At 40.7% G+C, this 19,460-nt stretch overlaps 2 protein-coding genes across 2 annotated transcripts in view; both read right to left on the bottom strand.

The window, feature by feature from the left end:
• Positions 1 to 461: 461 nt before the first annotated feature.
• LOC117247019 (scavenger receptor cysteine-rich type 1 protein M130-like) overlaps positions 462 to 19,460 on the bottom strand; it is a 36,634-nt gene continuing 17,635 nt past the window's right edge. The window contains exons 12-18 of the mRNA XM_078163483.1: positions 5,732 to 6,046; positions 5,359 to 5,640; positions 3,927 to 4,208; positions 3,357 to 3,671; positions 2,979 to 3,263; positions 2,431 to 2,513; positions 462 to 2,308 (exon numbers count right to left, since the gene is read on the bottom strand). Of these exons, the coding sequence (XP_078019609.1) occupies positions 2,189 to 2,308; positions 2,431 to 2,513; positions 2,979 to 3,263; positions 3,357 to 3,671; positions 3,927 to 4,208; positions 5,359 to 5,640; positions 5,732 to 6,046 (1,682 nt within the window). The 3' untranslated portion in view covers positions 462 to 2,188. The remainder of the gene's footprint in view (positions 2,309 to 2,430; positions 2,514 to 2,978; positions 3,264 to 3,356; positions 3,672 to 3,926; positions 4,209 to 5,358; positions 5,641 to 5,731; positions 6,047 to 19,460) is intronic.
• Positions 8,058 to 18,601, bottom strand: LOC144459433 (matrilin-1-like). The gene is made up of 11 exons (XM_078163497.1): positions 18,548 to 18,601; positions 17,208 to 17,240; positions 15,488 to 15,637; positions 15,167 to 15,286; positions 14,870 to 15,034; positions 14,182 to 14,328; positions 12,576 to 12,608; positions 10,763 to 10,912; positions 10,381 to 10,500; positions 10,082 to 10,246; positions 8,058 to 9,541 (listed from the first exon to the last, which is right to left on the bottom strand). The coding sequence occupies exons 1-11, from the start codon at positions 18,588 to 18,590 to the stop codon at positions 9,219 to 9,221; spliced, it is 1,449 nt and encodes a 482-aa protein (XP_078019623.1). The 5' UTR covers positions 18,591 to 18,601; the 3' UTR covers positions 8,058 to 9,218.

The following is a 19,460-nucleotide window of genomic DNA, read 5'->3' as shown; positions in this document are numbered from 1 at the left end:
GTGTGTCCATTTTTTTTAGGACATCATACGAACCAATGTATGAGGACGTGTTGTGGCAATCCACCCAACAGTTGTTGGGATGTTTGAGGTACGTGTCTATACAGTTAATTCTGCTTCTTCTCGTCTTCACTCGTCCGCTCTCCATCCTGTGACTCCAAAATTGATAAGAAGTCCACTATTGGGGAGATCGTTTTGGTCACTTAAATGCATCCCAGAGAGGATAAGAACCTCGGCCGAATCCTTTTGCAAAGTATTTTACCAGATAGCAACAACCCTTTGATTGGAATCTGTTTATTGATTGGTTAGCTGATCTGATCAGTCCAGACCCGATTAATTTGTTAATCAACAAGATTAAAAACACAATAGTCACTAAGTTGCTCTCCTAGTTCTTGGAAACTTCAGGGACTCTGATATAAAAAGATTTACGCACACAAATAAGTCAAAACAACTTGTGTGCGGTATATGTAGATATTTTATTTGTTTACAATACAAGATGAGCTATGATGCATGGTCGAACATTGGTTGTACTGACAAGGATAACCATGTCTAATAATAAATGAGGAACACTCTCAAACTGACTATTAATGATCAATAACTGAACCAACCGAAGTGCATATAGACTTGATGGGCAACTGATTACAAGCATTATGTATTATTAGACTACAAATCAAGCTCATGTTATGAATAATGACTGATATGTAGAGACTAGATGAAAAGGACTTTGTACCGAATGTTCAGGACTTTCTGAACTACCCAAGTACACGGAGGATTCAAGCACAACACACTGCAGTTTGAACTGCTCAAATTGTCTGATTGATAGGAGAAATCCTTGCACTTAGTTGCTGGCAGGTTACCATGGTTACCAAATGATTTGAATATTATACAGATCTTATATTATAATTGCTTCCTTGATGATTTACTGGTGTTTTAGCTTCTTGCTAAAATCACATATCTACCATCAAACAATGTAAAATCAAGGACACCAATGACAAACTGACCCAGACTCCCCATGGAGGCGGACCGAGACCCTTCTTTTCAAGTGGCCTCGGTCTGGGATCAGTTAACAACTACTGAACCAAGACAAACCCACCAGGGTTTGTTTTAAACAAACCAAATGGGTTGGGTGTGAAAGCACTCTAAGACAGCTCAACAATGTCCAGAGCCCTCATCATCTCAAGGTGAATCTCATCCACCTCTGGAGTTTTGCCACGCTGGAGGTTTTCGACTACCTCCGTGACTTCTGCCAGAGAAATGGACAAGGCCTCCCATGATCCTTCAAGCTCTGCCTCCTCTATAGAAGGCATATCTGTCTGGTTCAGGAGTTCCTTTATGTGTTTCCTCCACTATCTGACAATGTCCTCAGTCTGAGTCAACAGTTCTCCTCTTCAGCTGGAAACAGCCTGGGCTAAGCTCTGCCTCCCTCTCCTGAGTTGTCTGATTATCTGTCAGAACCTTGACTCAAAATCCTTCTCCATGGCCTACCCCAAACTCCACCCACACAGTTTTCGCCCCAGTGACCACAGACGCCGCAGTCCTGCTGGTGTTTCTGGAGTCTCCTGACTGAGCTTGAAAAGACTCTTTCTTCAGCTAAATGGTCTTTTTCACCACTGATGTCCACTAGCAGATTCTTTGGTTGCCACCACATGGGGCACAGGTGACCTTCTACGCACAACCTCAACAAGGCCCACCTGGACTCCATGTTTCCAATGGCTATCGAGACACAATAAATTTGATAAAGATTAGAAAAAAAGTTGTGGTGATGGGAAATAACTGATGGTGAAGGCATGGGAAAGATTGTTTTGGTTATTAAAAAGGCAAATGTTCATTGTAGGTCTGTGACAAGTCCTCTTGCATAAAAGTCTGATGCACTACATGTCTATCCACCACCCTGACCTCCATGTACTTACTTTCCATCTTGCAACATAACGGTCAGACTACTTACTACAATGCCACTAAACGAAATACCAAGGTGCAGAATTGTTCAAAATGGACTTGACTCATTGTGAAACTGGGCTCCAAAAACCTGGTTGGATTATCACTTGAGACTGAGAGGAGAGACCTTTAGTTATCTCTTCCTGCTTTCATTCTTTTAACAGTTTAACAAGGATTTAAAAGAAATGTTCCATTCAGAGTTGATGTTTGGCAGGTGAGAAATCTAATTAGATGTGAGATGAGCTCTTTGGAGGTCCTACTCTTCTGCCTGGGCTCCTTCCTCTTCAGCCGATCCTCCTTCAGCTCTGGAAACACTGAGGTTGTAATAATCCACCTCGATGTTCTCCTGTGGGCCTGGCTTCTTCCCCCTGGTGGTCTGGAGAGACATGACAGCACACAGATATGAGTTGTTGCATCACTCCTCTCTTTTGTTCAACACACACAGGCTAAGGGCTTCGTTTGAGTCAGTCCTCTAATCAACAGAGATGTGTACGGTACCTTAAAGATGAAATAGATGACAGTGTTGAACAACAGCAGAATCAGCGGCAGGACGACCAATCTGATGATAAAAGCTGCTGGATCTGATGAAACACATTCACAGACACACACATCAGTACAGCTGCTCCCATCAACCTTAAACTTCAGTCATGTTAAATCACCTAAAATCACTCATCAGTTAACTAAAGTCACTGTGAGGGGATGAATTAAAGCCTGCTCATTCTCTCCCTAATGCCCCTGTCTGGTTGAAATGAAATCAACACCTTCACATAAAACCACAGGAGGTTGCTTAAAGGGCAGATTGCCACAGTTTGAAGCATCAGGGAATAAGCCCACTTCTCTACCCATCAGGATGCTATTGTCCTGGATAATTTTACAGTTCAGATCAGAGGAAGGATGACACTGGAAGATCGCTGTCACAGATGATTGGTGCATCTCAAAGTCAAGGGATCTTGCCTAGCCTCTGTAGGACTCAACTCGGAAGGACCTGTCCTACCAAGGAAGCATCCTTGACTTTCAGAAGCACCAGATGTCACTGATGGGCTTACCTGAACAGGTGAGCTCCAGGGTGGAGGAAGACCAGGACAATAATGTTCCACACTCTCTCAGAGCAGATCCAGAGTGAGCACAGTCAAAGTTGATCTTCCATGCAGATCTGTTGGAGGAGTCCTCTTTCCTTCCTGCTGAAATAGCAGAGCCACAGTTCAGGTTTCTACAGAAGGCAACTGCTGACGTCAGAGTCCAGTCAGAGCCATCCACTGGTCTCCAGTCTCCTCGTTTCACCTCCAGTGTTCCAGTGCAGCGACTGGATCCTCCCACCAACCTGACAGGATCTGAACAGAAACCAGAGAGTCATCAGTAAAAGAACAAAGTGAGTTTCATTACAACAGAAATGAACCAAATCAAATCTGCAGCTCCTCTTCTACCTGAGCAGGTGAGTCCAACAGCTTTGCCAGATGAGCAGGTGTTTCTATCTGAGTCTGAGCTTCTACAGTCCAGGAGAGCAGACTCGTTACCTCCACACTGGAACTCTTTGGTCCACATTGGAGCCTCCACTTCTCCATAGAGCGCCCCCTGGAGGACTGAAGGAGCCCCACAACCCAGCTCCCTACAGACCACCTCTGCATCCTGCTGGTCAAAGTCATCTTCACACACTGAGGACCACGACTGGTTAGACTGGCCAGATTTCACCTCCAGTCGTCCTGAACACAGATCAGTCCCATTCGAAAGCCTGACAGAGTCTGGAGAGAGAGAGAGAATTTAAATTTTAAAACTGATCTTTATTTGTGATTATTGATACTATGAAACAGACATGATACATCTCATCAGACACTGTACAGATTCACATATTCCCAAACCATTAGTTCAGGAAGTCTGATACACAAGCAGTTTCATCAAAGTGCAGCCTGGAAGATCTTATGATCAACTACAGGGTTTTTGATACAAGCATATCTTGGAAAGATTACTGTCATAGATGATGTAACAGACCAGCTTACCTACGCAGGTGATCTCCATGATGGAGGAAGAGGAACCTGATGTTACACACTCCCTCAGGGTATGTCCAGCCTGAATACAGCTAGGACTGATCTTCCATGCAGATTTGCGCATGGCCTCATTTCTTATTCCTGCTGAAATAGCAGATCCACAGTCCAAGTCTCTGCAGACGACAGCTGCTTGCTTCAGAGTCCAGTCAGAGCCATCCACTGGTCTCCAGTCTCTCTGTTTCACCTCCAGTGTTCCTGCACAGCGACTGGATCCTCCCACCAACCTGAAAGGCTCTGAACAGAAACAAGAGGGTCCTCGGTAAAAGGATAAAGTGAGTTTCATTAGAACAGAAATTAAGCAGAATCACAGCTGCAGCTCCTCTTCTACCTGATCAGGGATGCTTTTCATTGTGCTAACTTATACATCACGTCCTCTCTCCTCCTGTGACCTACAAATCGCTCCCCCTTTCCCATCATGGAGGATCTTCGAATCCCTTGCATGCAACTTGAGGAGACAAGGAGTTAGGAGGCCTCTGGAGGATGTTAGAGTGAGGAAACACAGGTGTATCCCATGTTTCTACTTTTATTAAGTGCCATGAGGGATAAATGATGCACCTCCACATGTGGCTCAATAACTGACACAACTCAAGACTGACACTGTAGAACCAAGGATTTCTCACTTGGCAACTTTGACTCCTCCATCTTCATGTCTCTTATTTGCATCTCTCTCACACATACTTACTGGGAGGAAGTGAAGGAAGCAAGGAAGGACGTTAACATAATGAAAAGAACCCCAGGTGAGTCCAACAGCTCTGCCAGGTGAGCAGGATTTTTAATTATTTGATGCAAAGCTGAGCATCTTACCCAGCTGCTGCATATCAGGTGGACTGCTGACTAGATTTATCCATCTCCATTCATTAATAAGTATATTTCCTTTGTCGTCACAGGTTCCTTGCAGGAGGAATTGTGAAACAGCAGCAAGGGCCTCGGCACACAATAAAAGCACTCACAACACAGTATATCCCACTTGTGGCGAGGTGTCCTCCAGGGCAATGGCCACATGGCAGTTTGTCCTGCCAATGCTTGCATAGCAGATTCCTTCATCAGACTCTAAATTTAATGCGATTTTACTTGGGAGTTAATTATCATCACTCCCCACTACATACAGAGCTGAGCCTGGTGTCAGTTCAGAGGCTAGACTTCAAACAATGCCTGTATTCTACATTCAGGTCACATGGAGGGCGACATACTGTATTGAGGAAGTCACATACACAAGCAATTACATCATTAGTACTGTCTACAAGATGTTATCATCAACAATTATGATTTCATTATAAACATATTCACATCTGTCATGTTGCTGAGCAGACCTCTGTGTCTCTGCATTTCATACCACATAAAGAGATTCTAACTAAGTCATAGATGATGTCACAGACAGGCTTACCTAAGCAGGTGAGCTCCAGGATGGAAGAGGAGGAACCTGATGTGACACACTCCCTCAGAGTATATCCAGCCTGAATACAATGAGGATTGATCTTCCATGTAGATGTACGCATGGACTCATGTCTTATTCCTGTTGACACAGCAAAGCCACAGTCCAAGTCTTCACAGGCTATAGCTGCTGATGTCAGAGTCCAGTCAGAGCCATCCACTGGTCTCCAGCCTCCTCGTTTCACCTCCAGTGTTCCAGTGCAGCGACTGGATCCTCCCACCAACCTGACAGGATCTGAACAGAAACCAGAGTCATCAGTAAAAGAACAAAGTGAGTTTCATTACAACAGAAATGAACCAAATCAAATCTGCAGCTCCTCTTCTACCTGAGCAGGTGAGTCCAACAGCTTTGCCAGATGAGCAGTTGTTTCTATCTGAGCCTGAGCTTCTACAGTCCAGGAGAGCAGACTCATTTCCTCCACACTGGAACTCTTTGGTCCACATTAGAGCCTCCACTTCTCCATAGAGCGCCCCCTGGAGGACTGAAGGAGCCCCACAGCCCAGCTCCCTACAGACCACCTCTGCATCCTGCTGGTCAAAGTCATGTTCACACACTGAGGACCACAACTGGTTAGACTGGTTAGACTTCACCTCCAGTCGTCCTGAACACAGACCAGTCCCATTCACCAGCCTGGCAAACACTGAGATAGACAGCGAGAACAAGTTCATACCATAGCAGCTATTATAGTATTTCAAAATTCCTGACTTTGGCACCATGTTATGATAGCGTGAAAAATGACACGTTGAAAACACCAATGCCTGATGAACAGAAACAAGATCTACCGCCTTAAAAGGAGGTGAGGTTGGGGTAAATCTAAGATCTGCTTATAATCTGTGCAGTGTATAAACTTAGTGAAGTGTTTGGTGTTTGTTCTTGTTCCAGAAACAACGAGCAAAGTTCCGGATGATCTGGAGACTTAGCAAGTCAAGGATGTGTCAAGGACCCAGAGTTGGGTGGAATTTTAATTTGTAAAATGTTCTCATAGTAGGGGTTGCAACCCTTCATCCTGTTTACTTTTTCATGAATACTTAAGTTATGTCTGGATATACAGTACAGGCCAAAAGTTTGGACACACCTTCTCATTCAATGTGTTTTCTGTATTTTCATGACTATTTACATTGTAGATTCTCACTGAAGGCATCAAAACTATGAATGAACACATGTGGAGTTATGTACTTAACAAAAAAAGGTGAACTAACTGAAAACATGTTTTATATTCTAGTTTCTTCAAAATAGCCACCCTTTGCTCTGATTACTGCTTTGCACACTCTTGGCATTCTCTCGATGAGCTTCAAGAGGTAGTCACCTGAAATGGTTTTCCAACAGTCGTGAAGGAGTTCCCAGAGGTGTTTAGCACTTGTTGGCCCCTTTGCCTTCACTCTGCGGTCCAGCTCACCCCAAACCATCTCGATTGGGTTCAGGTCCGGTGACTGTGGAGGCCAGGTCATCTGCCGCAGCACTCCATCACTCTCCTTCTTGGTCAAATAGCCCTTACACAGCCTGGAGGTGTGTTTGGGGTCATTGTCCTGTTGAAAAATAAATGATCGTCCAACTAAACGCAAACCGGATGGGATGGCATGTCGCTGCAGGATGCTGTGGTAGCCATGCTGGTTCAGTGTGCCTTCAATTTTGAATAAATCCCCAACAGTGTCACCAGCAAAACACCCCCACACCATCACACCTCCTCCTCCATGCTTCACAGTGGGAACCAGGCATGTGGAATCCATCCGTTCACCTTTTCTGCATCTCACAAAGACACGGCAGTTGGAACCAAAGATCTCAAATTTGGACTCATCAGACCAAAGCACAGATTTCCACTGGTCTAATGTCCATTCCTTGTGTTTCTTGGCCCAAACAAATCTCTTCTGCTTGTTGCCTCTCCTTAGCAGTGGTTTCCTAGCAGCTATTTGACCATGAAGGCCTGATTGGCGCAGTCTCCTCTTAACAGTTGTTCTAGAGATGGGTCTGCTGCTAGAACTCTGTGTGGCATTCATCTGGTCTCTGATCTGAGCTGCTGTTAACTTGCGATTTCTGAGGCTGGTGACTCGGATGAACTTATCCTCAGAAGCAGAGGTGACTCTTGGTTGATGCTTGATGGTTTTTGCGACTCCACTTGGGGACACATTTAAAGTTTTTGCAATTTTCCGGACTGACTGACCTTCATTTCTTAAAGTAATGATGGCCACTCGTTTTTCTTTAGTTAGCTGATTGGTTCTTGCCATAATATGAATTTTAACAGTTGTCCAATAGGGCTGTCGGCTGTGTATTAACCTGACTTCTGCACAACACAACAGATGGTCCCAACCCCATTGATAAAGCAAGAAATTCCACTAATGAACCCTGATAAGGCACACCTGTGAAGTGGAAACCATTTCAGGTGACTACCTCTTGAAGCTCATGGAGAGAATGCCAAGAGTGTGCAAAGCAGTAATCAGAGCAAAGGGTGGCTATTTTGAAGAAACTAGAATATAAAACATGTTTTCAGTTATTTCACCTTTTTTTGTTAAGTACATAACTCCACATGTGTTCATTCATAGTTTTGATGCCTTCAGTGAGAATCTACAATGTAAATAGTCATGAAAATAAAGAAAACGCATTGAATGAGAAGGTGTGTCCAAACTTTTGGCCTGTACTGTACACATTGTGCTACTTTTAATTTATTAACATTCTTATACATATTGCACATTTCAATCTTTCCCTCTAAAACGTAAGAAGTTTGGGTTCTGCTCATCCTGGTTCTGGCGTGGCTCTTCCTTATCAGGTGGTCACAACCCGTCATAACTCTGATCACAGTAGAATAACAAATGAAGCTACAACATATTCAGATTAGACTTCTCCTGTTCTGTGGCAAAAACCAATGTCTCTATGCTGAGAAAGCTGGTTGAAAAATAGTTTCACATCATGTTCCAGACAAGATCAGTGATTCTGGATTGTTACAATTGCTCAGTCTCAGAGCAGTCTTTGAAATGACAACATCAGCACAACATCAGCTTGAAAAGGGGATCATCACTGTGTTAGTGATTCTGTTTGCCATGACTTTGAACCTGGTTGTCAAGTCAGCAGAGGTAAGGTGTTGAGGTCCTGTAGATACACAACAACCCCTATCAGAGTCTTTATGGATCACTTGACCGTGAATATATTGGTGCCTTAATGCAGATGGGTCCTCAAGGATCTTCAGACATGTCATCCGGGCCCAGCTGAGTTTTAAACCTGGAATGTCCAGGTTCATGGTCTGGAGGATGAAGAAGTTAGCGGGAAAGTTTTGCTTGAAGGTATCCAGATTCTGTCTTAGCAAAGTCTACACCCTCAAGGACAAAGCGGTACTCAAACAGATCAGCCCCTTCTTGCATCTGTGGCTGGGATTACCACAAAATTTGAGTTGTATCACTGCAATAGTGACGTTGGGATGGGTAGTGTTCTGAGACTTTGCTAAGAAGGTGTCAAAGGGAAGCAGAGAGGCCACATGATTCAAGAAGAGATTCAAGCACAGGTGGAGGAAGTATGTGACATATGGATCATAGGGATGAAGGAACAGGACACATGGACCCACTGGGAGCAAGCTGTTGATTGAGAGATTATTTTGTCCTGATTACTTTGTTCCTGCTCCAGTCGGTTTACAACATCCAACCTCAGATGTGTTGGACCTTGAGAGGCAGCAGAATATCTCCGTCACCATTACACAGACCACACACAGGCCAAAACCTGGTTTTCATGATGTCTGAAACAGAAAGGCAAATGGTTCTGCTGGAATTAACTCTCCCCTGGGGAGAGTTGAGGATGGTGTGTGTCTGTTGAGGTTGGCTGCAGTGACTTCATTGGCAAGTCCCTATAAAGGACATTAAAGCTATTTGGAAGACAAGTACATCTAACTGGAAGAGTCCTAAACATTGGCAGGTGATTAACAGCTTTAAAAACGTGATACCTTGATTCTGATAACAGCAGATCATTGTAGTACTAACATGTATGTTGTTCAATGATGACAGTCTACCTAAGCTATTAGCACTGTTACAGATGTTGATGGTGAGGCCGCCAATGATGTCCTTTAGAGATGAGGAGCCATCTACATAGTACATGTGAATTTCGTCAGGATCGGAGGCGATAGATCTCAGCTCATTCTTGTCAGCATCGTTTAATCCTGAGAGAAAAATATAGTGTTAATAACTGTGTTGAAAAAGGGGACTTAAAACAAAGAAAACTATTTGGCTGGCAAAGTAATAAAATTGTGGTTTTCTAACACCTAAACTAAACAATTGACAGGCCAGACTGATGGTTGAGCATTTTTAATTCCATTCACTACAAATCGTATGTACTTTACATTCCTGCTCATATCTGCTAAAGCATGTCCCATGATTGTAACTTGACTTTCTTTCTTTTGGACAGCCGGTGGTTTTAGTTCAATTTGGTCCACTACTATAATCAAATCACAAAGACTGAAATAGCCTGACCCGGTGCTCAATACATAAAGACATGAACTGATATAAATGATAAATGCTGTCATTTTTACACCTGAAGGAACAAGCTAGCTAACATTTTTATTTTGACAAACATGAAGTACCACATTCAGTTTATACTGATGTCTCTTTATATAAGTATTGTAGTTTCAGAACTTATCCTCATTTTACAATTTTTTCTGAGGCTGTTCTACTTCATCATTATTCAACTGAGAGTCAGTCACCAATAGCGTAGACCTCGATTCCAGCGTCCTTCAGGTTCTGTGAGGGGATGTGTGCGATGTCTGTGGACTTTCCATCAGTGATCAAAACAGCAATTTTTTGGGAGTCTGCTCGCATTCCCACATTGGGTTTAAAGCTGTTATGGAGGATGTAGTCCAGAGCCTTTCCTGTATGACAAAGAAGAATCAAAAAGCATAGAGTTGTGAAGGTTGGGGTGTTATTTCAAACGCCCCTCATTCCTGAGGTCTTTTTTTTTTTCAATTGTTGGATTGGTGGATTTGACAGTATGCTAATAAGTCACCTGTGTAGGTGTCTCCATGCAGCCGTGTAACCCTGTCAATGGCCTCCAGCAGAGAATATTTTGTTTGGTAAGTTTTCAGGTCACACTCAGTTTGTGGGTCACCTGCGTACAGAACCAGACCTGAGGAAATGAACATTTAAGATGTGTAGATTACAGACCCAACTCTTATCTTAAAATATATTATAACAACAATAACAATAATATCATAATGATACAATATATATACGTGTGTGTGTGTGTGTGTGTCTATATCTCTCTATCTCTATCTCTATCTGTATATGTATATATGTATATTTTTATATGTATGTGTATATATACTGTATATGTATGAATAGTGGCAGCATGAATAGTGACTACTACTAGTGAGTAGTAAAAATATTACCAATCTGGACTCTGTCTGGGCCGATGTCAAAGACGTTGACTAGTCTCTTGATAAAGGACTTGATGATATCAAAGTCTGGATTGCTGACACTCGAGCTGGTGTCCACCAACAGCACAATGTCAGCCTTAGCTGTGGTTTCACACTGAGCACCTGCAGGAAAGCAGAGGATTGTGGGATACAACATGCAAAGACAAAACATAGCAGTAAAACTAACAGCCGTGATAGTGTAAAGTAGTGTAAAGTAATTAGGTGAAGTACAAGTACCCCAAAATTATACTAAAGTACTTGGCTTTAATTTTACTTTTTTTCCTACTCTTCACTACAATGCATGGACAGTTATTGTACTTTTCTTTGCTCCACTACATTTTTTAGAAGTGTTATTTATCAGCTATGTTGCAGATTCGGATTATAAATAAAAAATATAATCAAAAAATACATTTTGACATATGATTATAGATCATACTGCTTGGCAGTATATAAAGTAATTAAAATTATCTCCGCTTTGACCAGCTGCAAGAGAAAAGTGATACAAACATGAAAACATTAATATTTATAGCTAATGATATAATTATACTGAAATGGACCATTCTGCATAACGAGCACTTTAACTTTTGGTTCTTCAAGTGTATGTGCAAATACTTTTGTACTTTTACTGAAGTCATTTTTGAATCCAGGAATTTTGCCTGTAACAGAGAATTCCTACACTGTGGTATCACTGCTTTTACTTAAGGAAAACATAAGAGTTCTTCTTCCACCACTGTCATATCCCTAAGATTTCACAACACAAAGGTGCTGTACTAACACCTGTTTAGATGAGAGCCTCAAAAAGATGGTGTTTGGGTCCAATAACTACTCTGCTTTGGCTAAAAGAAACTAACATTAACTGTTAGTAGGAAATTGGATGTGAACATTTACCACTTTGTTGACCCGTCCATAATTTTTATTTATCTTAACTCTTTCCCAGCCATTGACATTCCATCATTTATGACAGAGCGCTTCCCCGCCATTGACTAGATATTCCAGCAATGCGTGTTTTCACTGTTATAAGATAAAGGGCACTGTCGCACATCTGGTGAACTAGAACAGCACTGCCTCGTCCAAAAACAAACAAAGAAGATCAGCTGGAAACCGGAAGAGGACGTTGTTTACAGAAATGTAGCAACTGCACGAAAATGCGGGCGCCGATGGAAATGTTTACAGTTGTGCAAGCCGTGGAGATGTTGATGGACTCAGACTCTGACATTTCCTGTTTTGATCAATATTCTGAATCTGATTTGGACGAAGAAGCAAACGAGTTTGGTGGGACGAAACGGGATGTCCATGATGGTGACAGTGACACAAGGACAAGACAACTACAGAGGAGACGGAGACAACAGAACACTGAGCGATCACTGAACGTGGTGTGTTCCACTGCTACACCTCAAAGAGAATAGTATTTTCATTATTATTACTAGTACTTTCATTTATACAGTTCAAACTGATGTAAGGACATGAGAAAAAACAAAAGAATGTCAATGTGAAATTCATTTTATACTGAAAATTACTCTTCGTTAAAAATTTTCTCAGCTTTTTGTCCGAAATGTTTTTTTTTTTTTTGATGAGAATAAAGAAATTCAAGTGTTGATGAAAAAAAAGAATGTTTTTTTTTATAAAACCAGAAGGCCTCTTTTTTAGTTTCATGTATATACAGTTTACATATTCATAGAAGAAATTATTTTGTGGGTCTTGAAAAATTAGTGAGTATGATCAAAAATGCTGGCGGTGGCTGGAAAATAATACTCTGGCATGAAAAGTGTTAATGGTCTCTGTTTACCAGTTGATTTGTGTTTTCCTTCAGCCTGGAGTCCTGAGGAGAAAATCAGAGAAGAAACATGAATATGAAGCAGCATATTGATTTGAGTTTTTTCATACATGTGACCACCATATCAGAATTGTGTCTTTAAAACACTAATGAAATGTTTTCGGTGTATGACAACACAGTAAATGTATACAAATAAAATATGTCTCAGTGTGTGTTGCATTTTACTTTTTTTGGATTTGTTTTAATGTAGACATTTTAAATCTTCCAAATGTCCATACAGAGTACATCTACAGACCAGCTCTCATAAAGATAATGCAGTACCAAACCTTGTTGTTTTCACTTGTGAGGACAGTTTGTCCAGTCTCCACAACAAATGTAGTAAAAAAAAAAAACAAGCAAACAAACTTTAAATGAGTAGTAGAGATTCTCATGCTCTACTACCACCTGGTTTGTTTTTTTGCTCTGTCATAGCTACAGTGGAAGTGGTGGTCCTCACAGAGACCTCAAAGATTATGGGCCACCCAAAGTACTCAAAAAGAGAGTGTGTGTATTCGTTTTTAACTATACTACTTATACTACTTATTTCTTTAATCTTTTAAATGACAACATCAGCCCAGCATCAGCTTGAAAAGGGGATCATCACTGTGTTAGTGATTCTGTTTGCCATGACTTTGAACCTGGTTGTCAAGTCAGCAGAGGTAGGGTGTTGAGGTCCTGTAGACATTCAACAACCCCTATCAGAGTCTTTATGGATCACTTGACCGTGAATATATTGGTGCCTTAATGCAGATGGGTCCTTTAGGATCTTGAGACATGTCATCTGGGCCCAGCTGAGTTTTAAACCTGGAATGTCCAGGTCCATGGTCTGGAGGATGAAGAAGGTGACGGGAAAGTTTCACTTGAAGGTATCCAGATCCTGTCTTAGCAAAATCCCCCCTCAAGGACAAAGAGGTACTCAAACAGCATCAGTGGCTGGGACTACCACAAAATTTGAGTTGTATCACTTCAATAGTGACGTTGGGATGGGTAGTGTTCTGAGACTTTGCTAAGAAAGCGTCAAAGGGAAGCAGAGAGGCCACATGATTCAAGAAGAGATACAAGTACAGGTGGAGGAAGTATGTGCCATATGGATCATAGGGATGAAAGAACAGGACACATGGACCCAGTGGGAGCAAGCTGTTGACTGAGAGATTATTTTGTCCTGATTACTTTGTTCCTGCTCCAGTCAGTTTACAACATCCTCTCTAGCCCATCCAACCTCAGATGTGTTGGACCTTGAGAGGCAGCAGAATATCTCCGTCACCATTACACAGACCACACACAGGCCAAAACCTGGTTTTCATGATGTCTGAAACAGAAAGGCAAATGGTTCTGCTAGAATTAACTCTCCCCTGGGGAGAGTTGAGGATGGTGTGTATCTGTTGAGGTTGGCTGCAGTGACTTCATTGGCAAGTCCCTATAAAGGACATTAAAGCTATTTGGAAGACAAGTACATCTAACTGGAAGAGTCCTAAACATTGGCAGGTGATTAACAGCTTTAAAAACGTGATACCTTGATTCTGATACCAGCATATCAGTGTAGTGCTAACATGTATGTTGTTCATTGATGACAGTCTACCTAAGCTATTAGCGCTGTTACAGATGTTGATGGTGAGGCCGCCAATGATGTCCTTTAGAGATGAGGAGCCATCTACATAGTACATGTGAATTTCGTCAGGATCGGAGGCGATAGATCTCAGCTCATTCTTGTCAGCATCGTTTAATCCTGAGAGAAAAATATAGTGTTAATAACTGTGTTGAAAAAGGGGACTTAAAACAAAGAAAACTATTTGGCTGGCAAAGTAATAAAATTGAGGTTTTCTAACACCTAAACTAAACAATTGACAGGCCAGACTGATGGTTGAGCATTTTTAATTCCATTCACTACAAATCGTATGTACTTTACATTCCTGCTCATATCTGCTAAAGCATGTCCCATGATTTTAACTTGACTTTCTTTCTTTTAGACAGCCGGTGGTTTTAGTTCAATTTGGTCCACTACTATAATCAAATCACAAAGACTGAAATTAGCCTGACTTGGTGCTCATGACGTAAACACATGAACTGATATAAATGATAAATGCTGTCATTTTTACACCTGATGGAATGATCTAGCTAACATTTTTATTCTGACAAACTTGAAGTACTACATTCAGTTTATATTGATGTCACTTATATAAGTATTGTAGTTTCAGAGCTTATCCTCATTTTACAAATTTTTCTGAGGCTGTTCTGCTTCATCATTATTCAAACTGAGAGTCAGTCACCAATAGCGTAGACCTCGATTCCAGCGTCCGTCAGGTTCTGTGAGCGAAGGAATATGTCATCCTGGGACTTTCCATCAGTGATCAAGACAGCAATTTTTTGGGAGTCTGCTCGCATTCCCACATTGGATTGAAAGCTGTTATGGAGGATGTAGTCCAGAGCTTGTCCTGTATGACAAAGAAGAATCAAAAAGCATAGAGTTGTGAAGGTTGGAGTGTTATTTCAAACGCCCCTCATTCCTGAGGTCTTTTTTTTCCAATTGTTGGGTTGGTGGAGTTGACAATATGCTAATGAATCACCTGTCAAGGTGTCTCCATATAGCCTTGTAACGCTGTCAATGGCCTCCAGCAGAGAATATTTGGTCTGGTAGGTGTTCAAGTCCCACATACTGAGTGGGTCACCTGCGTACAGAACCAGACCTGAGGAAATGAACATTTAAGATGTGTAAATTACAGACCCAACTCTTATCTTAAAATATATTATAACAACAATAACAATAATATCATATATATGTGTGTGTGTGTGTGTGTATGTGTGTATATGTATATATGTATATGTATGTGTATATATATATGTATGAATAGTGGCAGCACAAATAGTGACAGTAGTAAAAATATTACCAATCTGGACTCTGTCTGGGCCGATGTCAAAGACGCTGACTAGTCTCTTGATAAAGGACTTGATGATATTAAAATCTCGTTTGCTGACACTCGAGCTGGTGTCCACCAACAGCACAATGTCAGCCTTAGCTGTGGTTTCACACTGAGCACCTGCAGGAAAGCAGAGGATTGTGGGATACAACATGCAAAGACCAAACATAGCAGTAAAACTAACAGCCGTGATAGTGTAAAGTAATTAGATGAAGTACAAGTACCCCAAAATTATACTAAAGTACTTGGCTTTAATGTTACTTATTTTCCTACTCTTCACTACAATGCATGGACAGTTATTGTACTTTTCTTTGCTCCACTACATTTTTTAAAAGTGTTTTTTATCAGCTATGGTGCAGATTCGGATTATAAATAAAAAATATAATCAAAAAATACATTTTGACATATGATTATAGATCATACTGCTTGGCAGTATATAAAGTAATTAAAATTATCTCTGCTTTGACCAGCTGCAAGAGAAAAGTGATACAAACATGAAAACATTAATATTTATAGCTAATGATATAATTATACTGAAATGGACCATTCTGCATAACAGGCACTTTAACTTTTGGTTCTTCAAGTGTACGTGCAAATACTTTTGTACTTTTACTGAAGTAATTTTTGAATCCAGGAATTTTGCCTGTAACAGAGAATTTCTACGCTGTGGTATCACTGCTTTTACTTAAGGAAAACATAAGAGTTCTTCTTCCACCACTGTCATATCCCTAAGAATTCACGACACAAAGGTGCTGTACTAACACCTGTTTAGATGAGAGCCTCAAAAAGATGGTTTTTGGGTCCAATAACTACTCTGCTTTGGCTAAAAGAAACTAACATTAACTGTTAGTAGGAAATTGGATGTGATCATTTATGACAGAGCGCTTCCCCACCATTGACTAGATATTCCAGCAATGCATGTTTTCACTGTTATAAGATAAAGGGCACTGTCGCACATCTGGTGAACTAGAACAGCACTGCCTCGTCCAAAAACAAACAAAGAAGATCAGCTGGAAACCGGAAGAGGATGTTGTTTACAGAAATGTAGCAACTCATCAACTGCACGAAAATGTGGGCGCAGATGGAAATGTTTACAGTTGTGCAAGCCGTGGAGATGTTGATGGACTCAGACTCTGACATTTCCTGTTTTGATCAATATTCTGAATCCGATTTGGATGAAGAAGCAAACGAGTTTGGTGGGACGAAACGGTATGTCCATGATGGTGACAGTGACACAAGGACAAGACAACTACAGAGGAGACGGAGACAACAGAACACTGAGCGATCACTGAAAGTGGTGTGTTCCGCTGCTATACCTCAAAGAGAACATTATTTTCATTATTATTATTATTACTTTCATTTATACAGTTCAAACTGACGTAAGGACATGAGAAAAAACAAAAGAATGTCAATGTGAAATTCATTTTATACTGAAAATTACTCTTCGTTAAAAATTTTCTCAGCTTTTTGTCCGAAATGTTTGTTTTTTTGATGAGAATAAGGAAATTCAAGTGTTGATAAAAAAAACAAAACAGAAGGCCTCTTCTTTAGTTTCATGTATATACAGTTTACATATTCATAGAAGAAATTATTTTGTGGGTCTTGAAAAATTTGTGAATATGATCAAAAATGCTGGCGGTGGCTAGAAAATAATACTCTGGCATGAAAAGTGTTAATGGTCTCTGTTTACCAGTTGATTTGTGTTTTCCTTCAGCCTGGAGTCCTGAGGAGAAAATCAGAGAAGAAACATGAATATGAAGCAGCATATTGATTTGAGTTTTTTCATACATGTGACCGCCATAGTGGTAGCAGCACAATCGGAAAAGTAACAGAACTGTGTCTTTAAAACACTAATGAAATATTTTCAGTGTATGACAACACAGTAAATGTATACAAATAAAATATGTCTCAGTGTGTGTTGCATTTTACTTTTGTTGGATTTGTTTTAATGTAGACATTTTAAATCTTCCAAATGTCCATACAGAGTAAATCTATAGACCAGCTCTTATAAAGATAATGCAATACAACAGCCAAATTTTAAATCCAGAAATCCTGTGTGATTACATTACTAAACCCTTGTGGTATTGAAAGAGTGTATCTTTGTCCTTGTCTTTGTAGCCTTGTGTGGCCCAAACATTGTTGTTTTTACTTGTGAGGACAGTTTGTCTAGTCTCCACAACGAAAGCAGTAAAAAAAAAAGCAAAAAAAAACTTTGAATGAGTAGTAGAGATTCTCAAGCTCACATTCACATTCATTAAATATATTCCATGCAGTCGCGCCATCCTCTCCCCCTCCTGCGCTCACAGAGTGGACAATGAGACATTAGAGGCAGTGCAGATTAAATATGTATTTAGAAAGAATTTCAATTCAGGATTTGAGTTGGATTTTACAACGTTTTTATGAAATAATTATCACTCACTCCAAGCGCAAAATAAGGCTGCTGGATTTAATTTCAATGATAACATGGATCTAAGGTGGATATAGCGTGACATTAAATTTGTGTGAGACATCAATAAAAATCTGACTCCACTTCTCCACCTCGCCGTCTGCGTCGCCACTTCCCAGTGTCTCCAAAATGTGCGCACGCATGACACAGAGTTTGCTTACAGGTGCGCACATTCTCCCGCCAAGTTTATTTTTATAAATCACAACCTTTGCATTGTAAGTGGCGTACGCCACTTTCAAGCTCTGTTTTGTGCGTAAGCAAGCTTTATAAATGAGGCCCCTGATCCATTATATTCAAACAGTCATAGATGAGAGCAGAGATGCATTTGAAAATGCAGCCTTCAAGACTTTACAACATACAGTAGTTTAATTCAACATTTTTACACTGAGGTTTTGAATGCACCCTGTCTCTTGCCCTAAGTCATCTGGAATTGGATCCAGGACACTTGCGACCTTAAAGAGGATAAGCAGTTACAGAAAATGGATGGATTGTTTGTTTCAAATACAGAACTGTGACTCTAATTCAATATTTTAACACTCAGGTTTTGCACCTTTCACACACTCATCATAAAAACACAGTCTTACCTGAGCTCCACAGCAACAGCAACACCATCAGCAGGGGATCCATGTCCAGGTGGACCGTCTGTCTCTTCTTGTCTGTTGGACTCGTCATCTGTTCTCTGCTATTTATGTCTCTTCTTTTGTCTAATCATCAGCCAACTGTTGAGCAACTTCTCAGAACTGATGAACCACAGATTAAAGGGTGAGTTCACTGAATTTATGTGACCATTAGTTCTTCATTGTCCTTCTCATATTTCTGTGAGTTCACAGTATAAATTTTTATAATTTATGAAATGCATTTTATCACTGTCTTTCTAAGCAAACCCAAATTCTATATGTGTGTGTATCCATTATAAATCCAGAGAGTAGCTGTCAGTATGTGCAAATCATCTACACATGAAGCTGATGAGAGACTTTATAGAGGCTGATAAATGGAAGTAATACAACACAGTTTTTAGTCTGAGACTGAAAGGGTTAAGGTACTTTAGACCACTCTGTGCATGATTTCTACAACTTGTGTCAGAATTCTGTGCCTGTAGGCCCTCTGCGAGGATGGCTGAAAACTGGATTTAAAGGGTTAAGTTGAAGAAAATGTTTGACACATCTCAAATGCCTCTATGTGATAAGATTAAAAATTATTAAGAGTTTCGCAACAGTCAAAGCACACTCTGTGGTTCCCATGGTAACCTAATCTGTTAGTTTAGCTGCATCTTCCTGTCAGAGAGAAAACACAGAAAGCTGATGAGGGGATGAGAGATGGAGGAGAGGTGACTGATGATACATCTCCTTTAAAGTCAGTCCAGTTGACTGTCTATATATCAATAACTTTTCATAACACATATACATTTACTGCATTCCTCTTTACAGGTTAATAATTTTCCAATTACTGTCTACCACAAATAAACAAATTAGATTTTATCCGGAAATTTTAATTAAT

The sequence above is a fragment of the Epinephelus lanceolatus genome, chromosome 21 (genome assembly GCF_041903045.1).
Source record: "Epinephelus lanceolatus isolate andai-2023 chromosome 21, ASM4190304v1, whole genome shotgun sequence".
In the NCBI taxonomy this organism is placed as follows: Eukaryota; Metazoa; Chordata; class Actinopteri; order Perciformes; family Serranidae; genus Epinephelus; species Epinephelus lanceolatus.
The sequence above is the reverse complement of the archived record's forward strand: the minus strand, read 5'-3'. Positions and strand labels throughout refer to the sequence as shown.

Coding starts and splice junctions, on each gene's coding strand:
- LOC144459433 (XM_078163497.1), bottom strand. CDS start 18,590: ATGGATCCCCTGCTGATGGTGTTGCTGTTGCTGTGGAGCTCAG. Junction 15,638..17,207: donor AGGAAAACACAAATCAACTG/GTAAACAGAGAC, acceptor GCTTTCCTGCAG/GTGCTCAGTGTGAAACCACA. Junction 10,247..10,380: donor GCATGGAGACACCTACACAG/GTGACTTATTAG, acceptor TTTGTCATACAG/GAAAGGCTCTGGACTACATC.